The sequence below is a fragment of the Dipodomys ordii genome, unplaced genomic scaffold, assembly GCF_000151885.1.
Source record: "Dipodomys ordii isolate 6190 unplaced genomic scaffold, Dord_2.0 Scaffold203, whole genome shotgun sequence".
In the NCBI taxonomy this organism is placed as follows: Eukaryota; Metazoa; Chordata; class Mammalia; order Rodentia; family Heteromyidae; genus Dipodomys; species Dipodomys ordii.
Window position 1 is genome coordinate 587,778 of NW_012267419.1, and position 22,151 is coordinate 609,928.

The 22,151-nt window shown below is 39.5% G+C and overlaps 1 protein-coding gene across 1 annotated transcript; it reads left to right on the forward strand.

Annotated features, from left to right (window-relative positions):
* The first annotated feature begins 1,455 nt into the window (after window positions 1–1,455).
* Taf7l (TAF7-like RNA polymerase II, TATA box binding protein (TBP)-associated factor, 50kDa) lies at window positions 1,456–19,109 on the forward strand. The gene is made up of 13 exons (XM_013035063.1): window positions 1,456–1,744; window positions 5,082–5,149; window positions 6,117–6,195; window positions 8,497–8,630; window positions 10,005–10,128; window positions 10,344–10,399; window positions 13,793–13,834; window positions 15,241–15,385; window positions 16,081–16,194; window positions 16,583–16,795; window positions 16,973–17,085; window positions 17,859–17,918; window positions 19,065–19,109. The coding sequence occupies exons 1-13, from the start codon at window positions 1,456–1,458 to the stop codon at window positions 19,107–19,109; spliced, it is 1,482 nt and encodes a 493-aa protein (XP_012890517.1).
* Window positions 19,110–22,151: the final 3,042 nt, after the last annotated feature.

The window sequence follows — 22,151 nt, forward strand, 5'->3', positions numbered from 1 at the left end:
AAACAAAATGTCTTGTCATAATGGATCTTCAAATCATGGATTAGGCACTGTTACTCAGTTTTTAAGCTCAAGGTTGGCTACTACTGGAACCACAGCTCCATTTCTGGCTTTTTGATGCTTCATTGGAAATAAGAACTTCAAACTGTGATCCTCAGATCTCAGCCTCCTGAGTAGGTAGGATTACAGGCATGAGTCATCAGTACTTGCTTATTTAACTTTTTTGAAGGGCAGAGAAAGGAGATTTATGACATGGTACAGGCACGCCATGATAATTTTAATGTTGTTTCTATAAGATACAAATAATATATATGATAAACTATTGTATGACAATATTTGGCATATTGTACATAATTATATACTTTATGATATATCATATAGAAGAAATACATATAAGATAAATGTAGATAATTAAGAAAGTTAAGACAAAGGTTGACACATGCTCATGAAATGCCTAGTTTTTAGAAATGGCTTTCTACTTTAGTTTTAAAGTCCCTAACAGTCACAGTAAGGAAGGCTGATTACATATTTCAATTTGTCCATATGATTAAAAACAATTACTCATGCCCTTAAAATAGACATGTTTTATAAAGTTCTTCCAATTATTACCTTTAAACTGTCTTAAAAAGAATATTGTAATATTCAATATATGTAATACTGATGTTTTGGTTTTGTTATTTGTTTTTTTTTGGGGGGGGGTCCGGTCATGGGGCCTGAACTCTGGGCCTGGGCACTGTCCCTCAGGTCTTCAGCTCAAGGCTAGTGCTCTACCACTTGAGCCATAGCGCCACTTCCGGCTTTTTTCTTTTTGCTTATTTGGTGCTGAGGAATCGAACCCAGATCTTCAGGCATGCAAGGCAAACGCTCTACCACTAAGCCACCTTCCCAGCCCTGTATTTTTTATTTGTGGATCCATGGCAGAATGAGAAAATAAAGATCCTTATCTAGCTTAATTAAATGGAAAAAATTCATATGTCTAGAAGAAATGATCGCATAATCACTAGTCTTTCAAAAGTATTCCTTATGACCGGTGCCCAGTTGCTCACATCTGTAACCCTAGCTATTCAGGAGGCTGAGATCTGAGGAGTGCAGTTCAAAGCCAGCCTGGGAAGCAAAGTCCATGGGATTCTTATCTCCAATAAACCACCAGAAAACCGGAAGTTGCACTGTGGCTCAAGTGGTAGAGCACTTGCCTTGAGCTGAAGAGCTGAGGGACAGCGCTCAGGCCCAGTAGTTCAAGCCTCATGGCCGAAAAAAAAGATAAATATTACTTATAATTATGTTTAAATACACTGTCTACAGGTGCCTAGAAGCACCCGGGTAACAGAATATACTATTATGTCTGTACCTTTAATGAAATGACTTTTTAGAACACTTTCTGAAAGTTCTAGAAGGCTCTCATACGTATATACCGGAAAACACTTTACGTTACCACGAGTCTTCATTCTTGCGTGGACCATGGCGAGTGGGGAGGGAGAGCCAACCAGTGTAGCTGAAAGTGATTTAACACCTTCCACCTCGATGGAAATCGAGGACAGAGAAACCCAAGTTCCTGACAACCATCCTACTGAGGCTGTTTGTGATAGCAGCACCGACGTAACAGGGGACAGAGTGCCCGAAGTTGCTGTGGAACATGGAGATCCAACTGATGCGGTTAGCAGCAGCGTGGAGGCTGAGAAAAAGACTACTCCAAGCGAAACACCAAACAAACCACCCAGCCAACCAACAAGCCGACCCGCAGGGAAAAGTCAGTGGTTATTTTTTTTATTCTAGCAGGCGGAGGTGGCCTCTGGGCAAAATGCAAGGCTTAAAGTGTTTTTCGATCGATGTCCTGTGAGGGATACTCATTCCTCAGCCACTTGGCTGGGAGGACTCGAGTGGATTACTAAGACTCTGGGCGCCATATTTATGTAGTGGGTTTTTGCATTGTAGGATTTTACATAGTGGGTTTGTGTGATAGTGGCGTTGTAGCAAAGAAATGAATCATCTGATCTAACTGATTTGGAGGAATAAGGAAATAGGCCGTTCTTGGTTGGGAAAAACCCTCTGGAGACCCAATGGTTGGCACGTTGTAGAAAGTGATGGGATAGAAAATGGTGGCTTTGCTCTCCAAGCATCCCTCTTCCCTCGGACGCCGCATGCTACACACCTTTGGCCTGTTTCGAGCCTTCCCGCCTCCTCTGAGGCAAACGATTTGCCGCCATCTTTGATTGGCCAGGAGTCATGGAAGGCTTCTTTCAGTTGGCTCTGAGTAGGGAGTGTGCGGAGGGGCCAAGCAATATTGCTGCTCTAATCCGTTGCTGTCCTGTGCAAGCATAGCTCATAGGCCACAACCCTCCCCGTTGAGAAGGACCTGAGGCCCCACAGCCCTTAAGATAATGGCACACATGCCAGTGACTGTTTAGTCAGCGGAGGGTTGGTTGTTATTGTTGTTGGTTGTTTTTTCGGTTTGTTTTTCTTTTGCCAGTCCTTCGGCTTGAATTCAGTGCCTGGACACCGTCCCGAAGCATTTATTGCTCAAGGCTTATGCTCTACGACTTGAGCCACAGCCCAACTCCAGCTTTTTAGTGGTCAATTGCAGATAGTAGTCTGGTGGACTTTCCTGCTTGAATAGCTTTGAATGGCGATCCTCAGATCTCAGCCTTCTGGGTAGCAAGGGTTACAGGTGTGAACCACTGGTGGCACCTGGCTGGGTGTTTTTTTTTCAGAAAGAGGGAGCTCAATATCATGCACACTACACCCCGCTGGCTGCAGCCGGAATGGATGACTGGACGGGAGAGGGACCAAAATTGAGGGCAGTTGGTTCTGTGGAAGGTTTGCAAGGAAATGGAATAAACCTAAGAACTAAACTTCTCTTCCAAGCTGAGGCCAGGGAGACAAGCCAAGATACTTGCACTTGCAAAGGAACGTGTGGCTGTGCATACTGCAGCCACTTTATGTCACTTGTGATTCTGCTCACATGAAATGCAGCTACTGAGAGAACAGTGAAGGTGTATGAGAAGTCCTGTTAATTAGGTATCAGAGTGCTTTCTGGGGAAAAGTGGATGCATTCAGTTTGTTAAATACCATGCAGTCCTTAGATAAATGTAGGTTAATAATTTTAAAAATAAAATCATTTCAACTTCACTTTCCAATCTTTCTCCCACTAGACCTTATAAAAGTGATTTACAAAGGACTAGTTTGAAATCCTTTCAGTTCTTAAATTATTTCTTCCACAAAGAAGACTTTCCCCCCAAATTAGTGAAATGAATGAAATGCCTAGTCTTAACTCTGCTGAGAAACCTAAAAGTTTCTACTGATGGACTCCTTTAAATTTGAGTCTCTACTCCTAATCTTAAGTAGTCCCTACTCTCTCCCCTTCAGGCAATGTGCACAGCCCTAAGATTCTGTATTTTGTTTACGTTATTTTAATGAACCTCTTTCTTACATATACTTTTCATTGTTATAACTATACTAGTGTGTGAACATATATTTTATAAGCCCAAAATAGTACTACCACAAATAATGCATCACCTTTCCCCACCAAGGTTGTCTACTTTTACACTGCTGACACTTTTGTTCTTTTTTTTTTTGTCTGTTGTGGGGCTTGAACTCTGGGCCTGGGCACTGTCCCTCAGCTTTTCAGCTCAAGGCAAGTGCTCTACCACTGGAGTCACAGTGCCACTTCCGGTTTTCTGGTGGTTTATTGGAGATAAGAATCCCATGGACTTTGCTTCCCAGGCTGGCTTTGAACTGCACTCCTCAGATCTCAGCCTCCTGAATAGCTAGGAATCCAGGCATGAGCCATTGGTGCCCAGCAACACTTCTGTTCTTCCTATGTGTTTCTGAGGTTTCTAAAATTCCACTAAAGAAAGGATTTAAACAATAACCAATGTTTTTACACCAATCGGGATCCAGACTCACGTGTATGTGTTAAGAGAAGATTCCTGTGCTTTTAAGATTAAGATTCAGAACTCACATCCCAGTTAATATGAATTAAGGTATATTTGTAATATAGAATATTAGAGCTGTGAATTAACTGGAACTTATCCTTCAAATTAAGATATTAGACTTTATAACTTTGTACATAGTGTTCTTAGAGCATAACAAAGTTTCTTAGGTTCCATACATGTAGATTGTTTTCTTCTACTTTGGTAAAAAATTTTCCTTAGAAGTGTGGGCTATACTACTCAAAATACAAGTTACTACAGATAAATATTAAATAGATGGAAAAAAAGATTATAAATAGCCAGGTGCCACCAGCTCATGCTTCTGTAGTCCTAGCTACTCAGGAGGCTAAGATTTGAAGATTTTGGTTCAAAGCCAGCCCAAGCAGGAAGGTCTATGAGACTCATCTCCAATTAATCACCAAAAAGCTGGAAGTGGAGCTGTAGCTCAAGCAGTAGAGAACCAGCCTTGAATGAAAGAGCTAAGGGACAGTTTGAGGGCCTGGGTCCAAGCCTCCATCTGTACCAAAGAAAGAGAACTGGACTGTTTTTCCAAGGTAACTCTGAGCCATTGAAGCTAGCTCTAGTATGGTGAAAAACTGTCTGCTATCACTTGGACTGATTAGTTCCTATTGTCCTAAAAGGTCACTGGAGTACAGAAAAACAAGCCTCCGTTTATGTCAAAACATACATAATGTTCTGGCAAGTGGTTTGAGGGTTGTTTTCAGCCTTTGGTTTTCATTCTTTCCTTTTTCTTAGAGTTCATTTAATTTGCTTAAGTAGCTATCACTGTATGGTTGATTTTTACTTTTTAGGAGTCAAAGAATATTTTTAAGATGGCTAACTCATGTTTCTAACAGCTTACCTTATTCTTCAGATTATTACATCATAACATTTTGCATTGACTTTGGAAAAACTCTGCCTATTAGAAGGTTGATAAGTGACTTTAGAGGTTTGGAGGTGTGCTTCAAGTGGTAAAGTACTTGCTTTGCAAACATAAATGACTTTAGGAACAATTAAAACATCACATAAGATATTGGACCTTGGCCAAGGTCTTGTATAATTTAACCAGTGACTACTAGAAGTGATCAGCAGAATGAGCAAAAGCAGTTTTAAGTGACTTTCTGTCAATTTATTTTCCATGACCTCAAAAACAAGAGACCGGTAGAAGCGTGACCGAACCTCCCTATGAACTTGAGAACCATTTTATAATGCGTCTGCCTATGGTAAGAAACCTTTCCATCTCAAAGCCAATATCCCCTTTACAAAAGGGTAGTTCTGTTTGGATTCAGTAACATTATTTCAAGCCATAGAAACTCAGAATAAACCTGGGCACTGATGGCTCACATCTGATATCCTAGCTACTCAGGAGGCTGAGATCTGAGAATTGTGGCTCAAAGCCACAGGCAGGAAAGTCTTTGAGACTCATCTCCAGTTAACCATTAGAAAAATGGAAGTGGAAATTTGGTTCAAAGTGGTACAGTGCTAGCCTTGAGCAAAAGAGCTAAGCGACAGTGCTCATGGCCCCAAGTTCAATCCCCACAACTGACTAATACAAAAATCCAAAACAAAATACTTTGTTTCACAGGGAATATTTTCTGTTGATAACCATAATTCTAGTGTGTACACTTCTAGGAGCATTTCTTCCTTTCTGTATGTACCACCTATACCATAGGTTGATTTCCTGGCAGCACATCTGTGATAATGATTAAACCATTCACTTATCACAGACACAGCCTATTCCCTGAGCAGCCAAGATAAAATTATTGTCAATTTTTACCTTCCACCTCAGAAGGGAAAGTTAGACCAGCACTGTCTTCTGCAAATTCATTACCATGCAAGGCTGTCAGAGCTCATCTAAACATTGTGTTTAAATCTTTTCCCCTACTAAGACCAATATTCAAGCATTATTTAGTTGAGGGACATATGTTAAGGATGGTTTCAGAAAGCTATTTCTCCATTTAAAGTTAATGTATTCAGTAACATAGCTGTGAGAAGTAGTTGGGACAACCATGAAATTAGAGTTGGTCTTATCCTTACTTGTATGGTGTATGATTTCTTGTATATAGCACTGTTGTTAACATTTGGGAGATGTAAGGTTTTATTTAAGACATGAATGTGTTTCTTTAATATGTTTGTTCTAGCTCCCAATTAGGCAATTGATTATGATTTTTCAATTTACCTCACTTTTAGGAACATGCTTGTACTGTTAGGAACCTAATACATTCCAGAAGTGTCCCTATGAGGAATAAACTGAAAATTGACTTACATTGTAAGTAGATAATAAATTAAAAAACAATTTATTAAAAGATTGTTGCATGCCAGACACTGTACTAGATACTAAAAATATGAAAAAGAACATGATCTCTGTTTTGAAGGATTCACTGTTTAAAGAAACTTTATTCAGGGGCTGGGAAGGTGGCTCAGTGGTAGAGCGCTTGCCTTGCATGCATGAGGCCCTGGGTTTGATTCCTCAGCACCACATAAGTAAAAAGAAAAAAGCCGGAAGTGGTGCTGTGGCTCAGTGGTAGAGCACTAGCCTTGAGCTGAAGAGCTGAGGGACAGCGCCCAGGCCCAGGGTTCAGGCCCCACGACCGGACCCCCCCCCAAAAAAGAAACTTTATTCACTCAATGACTCACTTTTTTAAAAGAGAAAGAAAGACCTATGCAACTTGTAGTGTTTTTAGGGATGATCTTGGGGATCATTTGTGGTTATCTCATACAGCTGGTAATCTATATTCAAGCTATATTCTTTATGATTTCTGAATGTCGAAGTGAATGACAAATATGCTAGTCTTTGTAAAAGAATAGAACTTTCTTTTAAAATATTTTTATATTTGCAAATCATATATATGATAAATAGCTAATACCCAAAATATATAAGTAACAGCTCAATAGCAAGAAAACAAATAACAATGAAAATAGGCAGAGGACCTGAACATATTTCTCAAGGAAAGAGTTGTTTCTTGTCATAGAAGCTCATGCATTTTGCGTAGGACTAGCCTTGGAGCATAATCCTTCTACCTATATTACCTACATAGCCATGAATATAATGTTAACCACATACCTGTCTTGCTTCTTGAAATGGAGGTCTCACTAATTTTTTTTTCTCTAAGCTACTCTTGAAATCCTCCCAATTTCTGCCTTCTTAGAAGTCTCAATTTTAAAATTGAGCTGCTGTAGTTAAATACTGAGCATTCTTTCTGTGCCAATCCTGGGGCTTGAAAACAAGGTCTGGGCATGTCTGTTTTTGCTCAAGGCTAGCACTCTACCACTTGAGCCACAGTGCCAGTTCCAGCCTTTTATGTGTATGGGGTACTGAGGAGTCGAACCCAGGGTGTCATGCATGCTAGACAAGCACTCTACCACTAAGCCACCTTCCCAGCCCTGTGCATTCTTAATACTTGCATATGAAATGTATATACAAGGAAAAGAAATAACATTGTACTTTATAAGCACTGTAGTATAAGTGGAAAATACAATGTCTGCCGAAACATTCTATCTTGCATAATATTCTCCTGAATAATCTTGTGCTGAAAAATATACCTGTTTGTGATATGTGAACAGGCTTCAGAGTTCATTGTGTGTCTGGCTGTTGGATAGAGTTTAATCATTATATAGCTAACTAGGGTTTTTTTTTAACTTGAAACTTATTTAGCACCATTTCTGGACCATTCCTTCTCTCATCCAACCTTTGAAAATGTACATCTACAATGACAAAATTGAATGTTTGTTAAAATGAACATATTTAAGTGAATGGAATTTTCTTTTTTTTAATCTTTTTTTAAATCTTTTTTTCTTTTTTTTTGGGGGGGGGGGTTCCGGTCGTGGGGCCTGAACTTTGGGCCTGGGCACTGTCCCTCAGCTCTTCAGCTCAAGGTTAGTGCTCTACTACTTGAGCCTCAGCGCCACTTCCGGCTTTTTTCTTTTTGCTTATGTGGTGCTAAGGAATCGAACCCAGGGCCTCATGCATGCAAGGCAAGTGCTCTACCCCTGAGCCACCTTCCCAGCCCCTATTTTTTCTCTTTCTTTTTTTCTTTCTTTTTGTTTTTGTTTTATGATGAGCCTGGGGCTTGAATCCAGGGCCAGGGCGCAATGTCTGAGACTTTTTGCTCAAATCTAGTGGTCTACCATTTGAATCACACAGATCCACTTCCAGCTTTTCAGTGCTTAATTGGAGACAAGAGCCTTGTAGAATTTTTTGCCCAGGCTGTTTTCTGTGTTCTTCACATCTCAGCTTCTTAAGTAGGTGGGATTATAAGCATGGGCTACTGGCTGCCAGTTGGGAGTTTTCTTTTCAGCATAAAAATGAAACAGTTCTTGTTTTGTCCACATTTAACTAAAAAACAAAATCGTAACTACTTTTGAGCAAGTGACATAAACTGGAGGTGGGGTGGGGTGGGGAGAGCTCCAAATACTCTTTCTTCTTTTGTCTGGAAGTTACTTACTTCTGTCATCATAAGAAATAGCAGGTTTCACCAAAAAACTATTCTGCCCATCCTAACTCTTCATTATTATGGAGCTTAATAAGTCATTGAGAAAATGTTGTTTTTTCTTTTCTACTTTGTTTTAGCTGATGGACGTCATGGGATTGTTCAGATAGAAAATGTCCGACTATCTGCTAAAATGGTTGATTTGCCTTGTGTTATTGGAAGCTTGAAAACTCTTGATAAGAAAAGCTTTTATCAAACGGGGGATATTTCCCAGGTATGGACAGTTTTGGTTTTTAAAAAAATCTTCTTGTGCTAGTTTCCACAACAGTTTCCAAGGCGACAGATGATGAGATGCCTATGCAGTGATATCTCAGAATATTGCTTATTAAATAATATTCCAATTACCACCATAGAGAGAGGAATGATTTTAACTGACAGAGATGACTAGGCTGGTGTTATTACCCTCAAGCTCTGCTATTGTAGGTTCAAATTCTCCCAGGGAAAACTTAAGGAGGTTACAGTTACATTCCAAGGGTAGATGACAGAAAATCAGGAAGCACTTAAGCAGTTTTGGAAAAGGATACAGGAATTTCCTCACTAAGATAAGTACATACAAGGACTGCTGTCTTTTGACAGTAATTAATGCAAAAGGTCAAACATTCATAAAAATCCATTCAGCCCAGGGACAGTGGTTTTCCACTGGTATTTTTCATACTTCAAGTACACTGTCAAATATACTGCAATGAGGCATAGTTTCCATTCGACTCTAGTGTTCCCACATTCTTGCTCTCACATCCTTCAAGCAATTCCTTTTATTTTCCTTCCTTTCAGTATTCCTTTTCACTTGATGAATGGCTGCTGCCATTCCTAATTTCTAGATAGTTTGTGCAGGAATACAATATCATAATTCTCGTTCAATGTTTGATGCTTAAGTTTTCACTACCCTATTTAATCCAAATAACTTGCAGAACCCTCTTTTGCCATCTATAGTGAATTCAATTAATTAAAAAACGAGCAACATCTAGTTATTCTGAACTTTCTGCTAATATAGTATGTTAACTTTGGAGGTTTAAGTTGGCCCATATTCATCATCTCTGCAAGTCTTTCCGATTTCCTCCCTAAATCAAAATGCTAAAATATATGTGTTTTCAACATATTCCTTCTGCACTAATAAATACTGTAAATAAAAAAAATCAGCTTTTTGGGGCTGGGAAGGTGGCTCAGTGGTAGAGCGCTTGCCTTGCATACATGAGGCCCTGGGTTCCATTCCTCAGCACCACATAAGCAAAAAGAAAAAAGCCGGAAGTGGCGCTGTGGCTCAAGTGGTAGAGTGTTAGCCTTGAGCTGAAGAGCTGAGGGACAGCGCCTAGGCCCAGAGTTCAGGCCCCACGACCGGACCCCCCCCCCAATCAGCTTTTTATCACAATACTGCTAGAAGAGAAGAGAAAGGGGAGAGGATGAGAGAAGAAAATGAAGAGAGAGATAAACAGGGAGAGAGGTGAGAAGAAGGAATACATATCACATAATACTTGGACTTCCTAGAAATATCAAGCATCACTCTTTTTTGTGGTTCAGGATTTTTGGTAGTAATTATTACTAATCCAAGATTTAGGACCACAGTTAACTTCTTTCTCTTCGTGAAATGTAGATGCTTGTGTGCAATGATGGTGGTGTCCAGCCATCTCCAGAGGAAGCAGTTACTTCCACCAACCATAGCATGACTGGGACTAATAATGAGGAAAAAAAGAAAAAATATGCCTGGAAACATGGTAGTAAGTTACTAAATCTTGTTCATCTTGTTCATTCTAGGTGACTACATGTATTTAGTGAGTCCTAATTCCCTGTGAATCAAATACCTCTTGCCTGCTTCATTAGGCTCTCAGACACTTGCTATGAAAGGAGTTATATCATAACCTGTTTATCAAATTCAGAGATATTTGACCACTATTGTTCATGTATATGTTTCACACTGTTGTGTTTCTTTTAGTTGCGGCACCACTTAAGAATGTCAGAAAGAGAAGGTTCCGAAAAGTCAAAAAAAAGGTTAGTCTTGTGCTATTTGTATATCTGTGGGTAAATTAGAAGATGATTCTGATTGAGGAGTAAAGGCAGGAAGTCAGTTGGGAGTTAATTTGTTCATTTGTTTATATATTCAGTAAACAACTCCAACACTGTATGTTAGCAGTTGTGAATATCTGATGTCTGATATTATAGGATAATTAGGGATCTGGAGCTCATGCTTTTAGTTTTTGGTTATAAGATTTAGCTTTAAAATTAACATGTCTAGAATGTGAGAACTGGGACCTGTGTTTATATTCCTAACCTTACTTCAGGCTGGTAAGAACTTGGGCAGGCTATGGGAGTATTATGAGTCTTCTTTCTTTACTGAATTTTTTATTTTGTAGCAATTATAAGAAATGACAGAGAGATGTCATGTACTTTTTTCTTTGGTTTCCCATTGTAACATTTTGTAAGACTATAATACAATATTATAAACAGGTATTTGACATTGTTGAAAGTCATCAATCTTATTCAAATTTCTCATTTATGTGTACACAAGTATGTGTATAGTTCTGTGCAGATTGTGTGTGTGTGTGTGTGTGTGTTTACACACACACATGCATGTGCCAGTACTAAGACTTAAACTCAGGCTCTGGGTGCTGTCTCCTAGCTTTTTTACTCAAGGCTGGCACTCTACCACTTGAGCCACAGCTCCATATCAGCTTTTTGGTGGTTAATTGGAGATAAGAGTCTTAGGGACTTTCTGTCTAGGCTGGCTTCAAATTATCCTCCTCCTATCTCGGACTTCTGAATAACTAGAATAAAGGTGTGAGCCACTGGCACATGGCAGTTCTGGGCAGCTTTATCCCATGTGTAGATTCATATGCGCATACTCAGTTAAGGCAATAAACAATTCCATTACCACAGTATCTCTTGTCTTGTCCTTAAATAATTATACTTACCTCCTTCCTACCTTACACCTCTGGTTCTTAGTACCTGGCATACTAATCATTTTTTTAATGATTTTTTTTGGGGGGGTGGCTGTGGGGCCTGAACTCTGGGCCTGGGAGCTGTCTCTCAGCTCTTCAGTTCAAGGCTAGCACTCTACCACTTGAGCCACAGTGCCACTTCCAGCTTTTTCTGTTATGTGGTGCTGAGGAATCAAACCCAGGGCCTCATGCATGAAAGGCAAGCACTCTACCACTGAGCCACCTTCCCAGCCCTAATCATTCTTCATCTCTGTAGGTTTTCCATTTTTAGAATGTCACATAAATTAAATAATATAGTATATAACATCTGATAGTAGCTTTTTCTCCACTCAGAAAAATTCTCTATATATCCATGCAAGTTTTTGTATTTATCAGTACTTTTTTCTATTTGTCAATATTGCTTTTTTATTAATAAGCATTCCATGGTATGAAATTATTAGTTTGTTTAGCTGTCTACTCATTAAAGGACATCTGAGCTGTTTTCAGTTTTTGACTAGTATAAATAAAAATACAAATAGGTATTTGTACGAACAAAAGCCTTCATTTCTCTGGGATAAATGCCCAGGTATTACTGAGTTATATGATAGTTGCATGTTTAGTTTTAAAACTGCCATGCTGTTTTTTTTGTTTTTGTTTTTTTTTGGTTGGTCATGGGGCCTGAAATCTGGGCCTGAGTGCTGTCCCTAAGCTCTTCAGCTCAAGGCTAGCACTGTACCACTTGAGCCACAGCGCCACTTCCAGCTTTTTCTGCTTATGTGGTGCTGAGGAATCAAACCCAGGGCCTCATGCTTGCGAGACAAGCACTCTACCACTGAGCCACCTTCCCAGCCCCTGCCATGCTGTTTTTGTAGGAATTCTTTATCTACTATTTTATATTCCTGACAGTTGTATGTGAGTGGCCCGTGTTCTCCACCAGCATTAGGTGTTATCACTATTTTTTAATCTTAGCCATTCTGATGGCTATGGTGATCTCATTGTTGTATTAATGTGCATTTCTCTGAAAATGACATTGAAGATCAAATGTGCTTATTGTCCATCTTTATATACACTTCAGTGAAGTATCTGTTCATGCCTTTTGACCATTTTCTAAATTGATATTTTATTGTTGGGTTTTAAGAATTCTTTTCATTTTCTGTATCACAGTCTTTTGTTAAATGTATAGTTTTCAAATGCCTTTTCCCAGTTTCTAGAGTGTCTTTTTATCCTCTTCATAGGATATTTTAGAAGGAACATTGTTTTTAGTTTTGATGAGGTCCAATTTGTTACTTTTTTCTTTTAAGGGTCTTTCTCTTTTGTGTTATGTTTAACAGCACTTTACTTTGGGGAGATCCTGAAGATTTTTTTTGATGTATTTTTTGTTTTAATTTCATATTTAAGACTGAAGCTGGCTTCTTAAATTTTATGAAGTACGAGTTTTTCTGGGAACCAGTGGCTCACACCTGTAATTCTAGCTACTCAAGAGGCTGATATTTGAGAATCACAGTTTGAAGCCAGCCTGGTCAGGAAAGTCCATGAGATTCTTATTTTCAATTAACCACTAAAAAGTCAGAGTGTCTCTATGGCTCAAGTGGCAGAGTGCCAGCCTTGAACAAAAAAGCTAAGTGAGGGCTGGAAAGGTGGCTCAGTGGTAGGGTGCTTGCCTTGCATGCATGAGGCCATGGATTCAATTCTTCAGCACCACATAAGCAGAAAAAGCCAGAGTGGCACTGTGGCTCAACTGGTAGAGTGCTAGCCTTGAGCTGAAGAGCTGAGGGACAGCACGTAGGTCCAGAGTTCAGGCCCAATGACCGACAAAAAAGTAAAAAAAAAAAAAAAAAGCTAAGTGATAGTGCCCAGGCCCTGAGTTCAAGCCCCAGTACCAACACCAAAAATAAAAGGTATTAGTTTTAAAGGTTCATTTTCTGCTTGAGCATGTCCAAGTGCTCTAGTATCATTTGTTATCCTTCTTCTGATATATTGTTTTATAATGTTGCCAAAATCAGTTTGGTATATCTGTGAATGTCTGCTTCTGGTCTTTTTATTCTGGCCCACTGATCAATGTATGACTCTCTCCACTGATGTGATAGGTCTTAAAAGCAGAAAATTGTTTGCTTCTACTTCATTTTTCTTTTTCAAGATTGTTGTAGCAATTTTAGAGCTTATACTTTCCATAAAAATTTTAGAATTAACTTGTCTCTGGCTGTAAATACATGCTGGAATTTAAAATAAGAATATTTTAATGTAATTCAAGTTATAGACCAAATTGGGGAGAGTTGACATCTTTATTATGTTTTTTTTTTCCCGGCCAATATGTTGCTTTGGTTTCATACTGTTATTAGGTGCCTACTAAATATAAAAATAAGTATAGTTGTAGAGATCTTTAAACATTTAGTAATAGTAATAGTAATAGTTTAGTAACTATACCAATTGTAATATAACTTCAGTATTTGCTGTGTTTATTTCATAGGTCCCTGATGCCAAGTCAGCTGAAGAAATGAGCTTTTTTGAGGTAAAGCAATCACAATGTAACTGCATTGCTTAAATTTAGTGTTTTATTTGTTAGCTCACTAGTTTTAAACAAATCAAATGAATTACAAACTTTTTAGAACCTTCTATCTTACCTCTAGCCCTTGCTCAGGGTGTGTGTATGTCAAAAATACATAGCCTGGATTTTCACTGAGAAGTGCATTTGTTATTTAGTGTCCAAAATCTCCCAGAGAAAAAGATACCATTTAGCCAATGGTCTTGATTTTTTTCTCTAATTTATTTTCAAAGCCTTTCCTTGGAGGCTAAGGTCCACTTTTACTAGTAGTTGTTTGCAATGGCTTATAGCTACATAATCTCAATTTTTATCTGTAGAATGATGAACTGATTGCTGTAGAGACAATTGTTTAAAAATAAATTCAAGGGGCTGGGAAGGTGGCCCTGGGTTCAATTCCTCAGTACCACATAAGCAGAAAAAGCCAAAAGTGGTGCTATGGCTCAAGTGGTAGAGCGCTAGCTTTGAGCTGAAGAGCTGAGGGACAGAGCCCAGGCCCAGAGTTCAAGCCCCACAACTGACCAAAAAAAAGTAGATTCAAGAGAAAACACCTACCTAAGATCCAGTTTTTGTAGGAATGTCTCTCCCAATTAAAGATTTAGGGAAGTAGCTCTGAGATTCAGACTAAAAAGATCAAATGTCTCATGATTTAATTGGAGAAAATAAGTTTATTAAACAAAAATATAAGCCATGTTGAAGGATTCTTTCATAAGTAGCACTCTGTTAAGTAGAAATTTTAAGGCTGGGTGCTAGTGGCTCACGCCTGTAATCCTAGCTACTGGGGAGGCTGAGATCTGAGGATCATTGGGTCAAAGCCATCCTGGGCAGGAAAAGCCACGAGAATATTTTTTGGTCGGTCATGGGGCTTGAACTCTGGGCTTGGGTGCTATCCCTGTGCTCTTCAGCTCAGGGCTAGTGCTCTACCGCTTGAGCCACAGTGCCACTTCTGGTTTTCTAGTGGTTTATTGGAGATAAGAGTCTCACGGACTTTCTTGCCTCGGCTGGCTTTGGACCGCTATCCTCAGATCTCAGTCTCCTGAGTAGCTAGGATTACAGGTGTGAGCCACCAGCGCCCGGCTCCAGGAGACTTTTATTTCCAATAAACTACTCAGAAAAAGACAGAAGTGGCACTGTGGCTCAAGTAGTAGAATGCTAGCACAAAGGAGGCTCAGGGACCATGCCCAGGCCCCGAGTTCAAGTCCCAGGACCGGCAAAAAAAAAAGTAAAGCAGGAAGGTACAGTTCTGAGTTCAAGCCCCAGTACTGGTGAGCAAGAGCGCACACACACACACACACACACACACACACACAGTAAAACTGGTGGTTGGATAGGTATCTAAAAAGGCTAAATTTTAAATTGAATTCATTGGTTTATAGGAACTGGGTACTTCTCCAAAAAACAAGGGGTTAAATGACAGTAGTAGTAGTTCCTCCCAAACCCTGCTTCAGTTCATTGACTCTCCAGAAGTGGAAAAGGAAGTGAAGAGACTGCTCTTTTCAGATGCTGAAGCCATCAACATACGTATCCTTTATATCAAATATTTTCCCTATGGTCTGTTCCACCCAATATGAATATGACAATAAATTTATGGATTTTTTTTTTTGCAGGCTGAAGATCAAACTCAGGACCTTGCTAAAGCAAGCTTTCTACCACTGAGTGACATTCTCAGCCTTCACTTCTGTTATTTGTGTGATAGTTTTGATGTGCAGAGAACTTAGGAATTTTAGAAATATTACTTTTTTATACCAGTACCAGGGCTTGAAATCATGGTCTCATGCTTTTTCCACTTGCTTGTTCATAGCTAACATAGCTTCCAGTCTAGACTTTTACTCATTAATTGGGGATGGAGTCTGGCAGACTTTTCTGCCTGGGCTGGCTTCAAAACTTGATCCTCCAGATTTCAGCTTCCCAAGAGGCTAAACTAACATAAATACCTGTTATGGAAATGTATTTACTTGTTTAATTCATTATAAGGCATTTTGCCACTGTAGGAATATGGATAAAAGTGGCCTAGAGAGGTGTTGTGGCTCAAGTGGTAGGGTGCTAGACTTGAGCTGAAGAGCTCAGAAACAGTGCCCAGGCCCAGAGTTCAAGCCCTACCACTAACAAAGAAAAGTGGCCTAAATTTGAACTCCATTTTTAGTGGAAGAACCTTTACCTTTTAGCTGTGCCCTCTCTTTTCCTTCTGCTTGTTCCTTGACTGCTCCTCCTTTTAGGATGGGAAGTTGTTGCTGATGAGGAAAACAAGGAAACAGAATTTCAAAGATGCCTTTCAGACTCTCCAGTATCTCCAGGAACTGGTGACTATAAGGAGAATTATAGCTTATCAGGTATTTTAGTAAAAGCAGAACTGGTACTTCAGGTAGGCCAAATGCTAACCTATGTATGAGGTGATTCTCTGTAGATTCACAGGATAAATCAAGAAAAGGATGATTTTACCTTTCTCGCCTGTTATTGGTCCTCCAGTTGGAATTCTAATTTCCCTTTCATCCTAGGTATTAAATTTCCTATGGACCCTTAGATTCTCTAAATACCTTGAGATATTTGCTCTGTATTTCCTGACATTGTTTCACGAAGGGAATAACTTTCCTGTTAGAAAATTGATGCATAAAATTTACTGGTTGCCTAGTGAGTTTGAGGGTAAGGAGTAATTTTATCTGGGGTGGGAGTCATTTGCAAAGCTTCAGGTAATTTCAACTTCTTGCTCAAAATCAATAGAATATGAGAGACTGCGGAAGATGTTCAGTGATTCTAGCAGTAGCAGTGAAGATGATGATAAATGTAACAAAGATGAAGGAGATGATGATGATGAACTCATAGAGGTGGAAGAAGAGGAAGATGATGGTTTTGAAGAGGATCAAGAAAGGATACTACGAGCCAGAATTCTCGAAGTCAGGAAGTGTGAAAGAATAGAAGATACCTGTGAGCTAGGTAAGTCAGCGGAAAAGACAAAGGTATTTCATGAGATGGGTAGCAGAGCTAAACACTAACTCCTGATATGCAAGGTACAAGACTAAGTTTGAAGAGTTCTTAATCAGAACTTGATTTGGATCTTTGTTCAGTAGTTTAGGCTGTATGAAGTTACATAAAAGTCTTTATCTTTGTTAGTTTTGGAACTTCAGAAGCAGATTTATTTTAAGGAGAAAAAACTGCAAAGGATTCAGAACAAAGCAGAAAGACAGAAGACGATCATCAGGAAAGTGGATAACCTACCCCTAAAGGTAAGTCCTCTTATTGACTAGCATTGACAACATCCTCATATCTCATCTTTGTGTTTCCACTCTTGTCATCTTTATGGAGTGTTCTTGTACATTCAAGAAACTAAACAACCTCTTAGAAGACTCCAATAAAGAATTATTGTAGAGCCCCAGGCTCAGGTGTCTCATGCTTGTAATCATAGCTACTCAGGAGGCTGAGATCTGAGGATCGCAGTTCAAAGCCAGCCCCGCACAAAAATCTTTGAGACTCTTATCTCTAATTAACCCTCAGGAAACCAGAAGTAGTGCTGTGGCTCAAGTGGAAGAGCACTCACCTTGAGCTGAATTGCTCAGCATCAGCGTCCAGACCCAGAGTTCAAGCCCCATCACCACCACCACCAACAAAAAAGAATTAGTGCAGAGTATATAAAATAAAATAGGGTAGTTTTCATGACCTAAATCATCTAAAAAGGTCACTCTTATATGATTGACACTTTTATTCATTTTTGTTGGTGGTAGGACTTTCACTCAGGGCCTGGACGCTGTCCCTGAGCCTCTTTGTGCTCAAGGCTAACGCTCTACCACTTGGAAGTAAGAGTCTCACAGGGACTTTTCTGCTTGGGTTAGCTTCAAACCACGATCCTCAGATCTCAGCCTCCTGAGTAGCTTATAGGTATGAGCCACGGGCTCCCAGGTTATTAACAATTTTCTTATCAAATTATTCAACAAATTCTATATCCAGTTGTTCCCTTTCCTTTGACACACAGCATTCATTGTTTATACAATTTATTTTCCAGGCTCATTTGCATTCTGTGCTGGAGCAGCTTAGGTTACAAGAAAAGGAAAGGCAGAATCAGGTGAGAAGTACGTTTTCAAATAAGAATATATTTGCTGCAAAGAACCTTCTTCCAGTCTCATTTGTAGCTTTTCATCTCACAAGAATAAGGGTAGACAAATCTTCTGAATAGAATAGCAGAAAAGCACTGAATGTATAGTGAGGAGTGATATACAATACTTGTCCTTAGTAAAGAGCTAACAGTCTATCTGCAAAGATTGACAACAAACAAGTTATCATACAAACATGAATATACAAACTGTAAGAAAGTACTGTGAAGAAAAAGGAAGTCATTGTTTTTAGAATAGACTCATGAATTAAACCAATAGATCATGATAAACCTCTTGAGAGAGAGAGTGATATTTAAAGTCTACACCTCAAGTATACAGCCAGGCAGATAGTGGGATGAACAGCCATGTGAGTGGAGCATATTTAGTGTAACACACTGGGAATAAACTTGGTCTCACTGCAGAACTCAAATATTTAAAGCACAGAAGAGATTATCTTAAAAGGTTGGAAAAAGTAGGCACAAGTCATAGCATAGTAGTTCTTAGCAGGATATAAGGAAGTTGGCTTTTAGTCTTAAATGGGCTTAAAGAGGGCCTTAAAGAGTTCTTGCGTAGGAGAATCACATCTATTTAAACTTAAAAAAAATTACCTTAGGGCTGAGGGTGTACCTTACCTGGGACAATGCCTGTGCATGGCCCGGAGTTCAAATACCAGCACTGAAAAAACAAAAAACAGTTTGCTGGGCATGGTGGCTCCTGCCTGTGATCTTAGGAGGCTCCTGCCTGTGATCTTAGGAGGGTAAGGTTAGTAGCATTATGCTTTGAGGCCAGCCAAAGAGCAAGTTTATAAAGCCCAGTCTTAACCAATATTTGTGTGTGGTAAGGTCCATTTCTCATCCTCCCTATAATAGGTATCATAAAATGAGAGGATTGTGGTCTTATGGGTATAGGCCCAATATGTTCTGGCAAAAAAACAAGACCCTATTTTTTAAGTGCAAAAAATGGATGATGTGGTGCTGTTCTTTGGAATATTGTAAAACAAAGGTAACCTTATGAATGTCAAGTGACAATCATTCTTTTTAGTTCTTGTGAGGTAATGAAGTAATAAAACAAGTTTTTAGATGAATTGTTCATGTTTTTCTGGCTTTCCTTGCTTGCAGCTTTTTTTCCTTCAGGAACAATTGAGGTACTTTCAGAAGAAGTGAGAAGTGTTCATCATCTAATCTGAAGACAAGGTGAAACAGTGCATGTTTCTTCAGTTGCCTTATGATCAATCAGTTCCATTTGTTTCTTTTATATTTTTTGCTAGTTATAATATGTTCAAAGATTGTAGTAATGGAGATGAGGACAGTACACAAATGTAATAGCTTTAAAGATCCCATTCCACCATGAGACTTTACATATATTGCCTCTGTGCTATACTGCTTTTCAGATCATTCTTGCCTGTGTTTATCAGTGGCAGACAGTATATCCTAGAAAGTCATACAGCTGGTTTGTATCTTTTAAAACATTTTTAAAGATCTTTTATTTGTTTTACGTATTTCCTACACTTTGTTTCTGAACAAAGGAAAAAAGTCCATTCCTATCAAGGGCTATGACCTGCCACAATTTGAGTGCCTGTCTCTCTGCAGTTTATACTAGGTTGTGCCCCGCCTCTGTTCAGATAAAAGCTGCTATCCAATTTGAGATAACTTCTTGCTGTTTATCTGTATTCTGTTGTGTAATTCCAACTGTGACTGGTTGTTATTCATTAGCTAAAGAAATAGGGCAAAGTGAAGAAATTCTGAACTGTTCTTATTTTGAGCTAACCTGCATAAGATAAAGAATATAAAAATTAAAAAAAATATAAAGAAAATCCAAATGCCTGTCATGCCTATGAAAACTTGTTATAAAGCCCTGGGATGTTTTGGGGTGTTTCTAAAGTTACACTATTATGATTGTATGATGTGTTTTTAAGCAAAATAAAAAAATTAAAAATCCTTTTAAATTCTGTCAACTTTTGGGAGGGATGTTGGAAAGGTTTTGCACTTGCTAGGCAAGTTCTCTGCCACTAGCTAAATCCCCAGGCCCTAATTGCTATCCTGCTCTGATCTGCTCTTTTCTTTTCTTTTCCCTTTTACTGATCCTGGGACTTGAACCCAGGGCTTGGGTGCTGTCCCTGAGCCTCTTTGCACTCAAGGCTAGTATTCTACCACAGCACCAGGTGCCAGCTTTTTTGAGTAGTTTATTGGAGATATGAGTCTCACAGAGACTTTTCTACCTGGGCTGACTTCAAACCACAATCCTCAGATCTCAGCCTCCTGAGTAGCTAGGATTACAGACATGAGCCACCAGTGCCCGGCTGCTGTTATCTTCTTAAATATATTTAAACAAGAAACATACTCATACCACAAGTAGACAAGAGAAAGCTCTGTCTTGGTTCTTTCAGGCTGATGCAACAAAAATATAGCAGGGTAATTTATAAGCAATATGTTCATTGTTCATAGTTCTAGAGTTTGGGAAGTCCAAAATTAAGGCATCAGCCAATGCAATGTAGCCTAGAATGCCAGACAGCTTATTTGCATATGTCTGCTTCAAAGACACTGCTATCTTGGGCAACCTTACCATGACGAGAGGCAAACTCCAGCGTCTTATAAGGGTACTAAGTTCATTGAGTGACCCTAGACATCCTCCTAAGTTTCACCCATTAGGATCAGCACATTGCAGGTGATATTTTATGTGAATTAAGGGTAACATTTAAACCACAGCATTTTATGATTAGGAAATGACAAGGTGCATCTCCTTTCAAAGAAGAAGCATAAGTTCTAAAGAATGGGGAAAACCAAAGGATTCAGAGGAGTGATACAAATGGCAGCTCTGGTATTTGGATTGATTCACGATGGAATGAACAGTTCTGCCACTTCCCCTGGGCAAGCCCTATACCTCTTAGACACTCCTATTTCCACAGTAAGGGTGGTAATACACATCATCATGAAGCATCTAAGGGTTTTCTAGACATAGCCCAGCTAGCCGCAGATGTGGTCCTAACTGACAAAAAAGTACTGCTCTAGGAAATGTATTCTTGTTCTCAGTATGCTTCCCTCACTGCCCCAATCTGTATATAAAGGCATGTTTTACGTATGCTTCTGTCCCATCCCTCTGCTTTATCTAAAATGGCTTAGCTTTGTTTCCGACTCTGCCTCTTCTTCCACCTTCTGCTTCTGATATTAAATTCCCTTTCTAATTTTCTCCCTTTATTCTCAAGTTTTTAGCATTCTGGGTTTCTGAAAAAAGTGTGTTAATAATGAAGATTAACTCCAGGGCTTCACACATGGTAGACGAGCCCAAGACAAATGTCAGAACTGGAATTGCAACCACATACTCATTCTATTACATGGTAATTCAACCCAAACTTACTAAGGTGGCCTTCAGGAGTAAGCAAGGTAGAAGAACTCTCATAGAGCTCTGTCCAATATTGTAGCCTGAAAACAGCCAGAGCTCTGCTGAGATGCAGGGTGATGAGTTTGACAACTTGAGGGGGGAGTTAGAGTGTCTTCAGTGCCCTTCTGCCCCCTCTGTTGCCACTTCTCAATGTATCCCAGGGGATACATTCACTACTGCCCTTGTCATCAGCTTTGCTGCTTCCTCTCCACCCTACTTGAACACATGGGTGTGCATACAGATGTGTACACATACCTCATGAAGTTTTATAATAGCTCAATGATTCTGACTTTTGTCAGAATCAGAAGAAAGGCAATCTTGTGAGAAGTGACTACAACATGGTTCTTCATTTGCCTTCCTATCAAGGCTGGCTACCATGAAATAATTTCTCATTTGTTTCCCACATTTCCAAAGGGTATAGGCCTTTCTGTTAGGTGGGTTAGATATAAGCCATAAAACTGCTGCACTGGTGTGGTCTCAATTACTCAACTCCAGGTCATTCTATCAGTTGTGCTGCAAATGAGACAATGGACCTAGGGAGCTGAAATGATCACTAATTTTGCATTCTGTGTGTGTATGTGTGTGTGTGTGTTAGGACTGGGGCTTGAACCTAGGGCCTGGGCTCTACCTCTGGGCTTCTTGTGTTTAAGTCTAGTGCTCTACCTCCACTTTGGCTTTTTGGTAGTTTTTTTTTTTTTGGTCAGTCGTGGGGCTTGAACTCTGGGCCTGGGCGCTGTCCCTCAGCTCTTCAGCTCAAGGCAAGCGCTCTACCTCTTGAGCTACAGCGCCACTTCCGGTTTTCTGGTGGTTTATTGGAGATAGGAGTC

Bases quoted from the DNA above. Each gene is read 5' to 3' on its own strand.
- Taf7l (XM_013035063.1), top strand. From the start codon at position 1,456: ATGGCGAGTGGGGAGGGAGAGCCAACCAGTGTAGCTGAAAGTGATTTA. The intron at 1,745-5,081 runs GTCAGTGGTTAT...CTCAAAAACAAG, and splicing joins AAGCCGACCCGCAGGGAAAA to AGACCGGTAGAAGCGTGACC. The intron at 17,919-19,064 runs GTGAGAAGTACG...CCTTGCTTGCAG, and splicing joins AAAAGGAAAGGCAGAATCAG to CTTTTTTTCCTTCAGGAACA.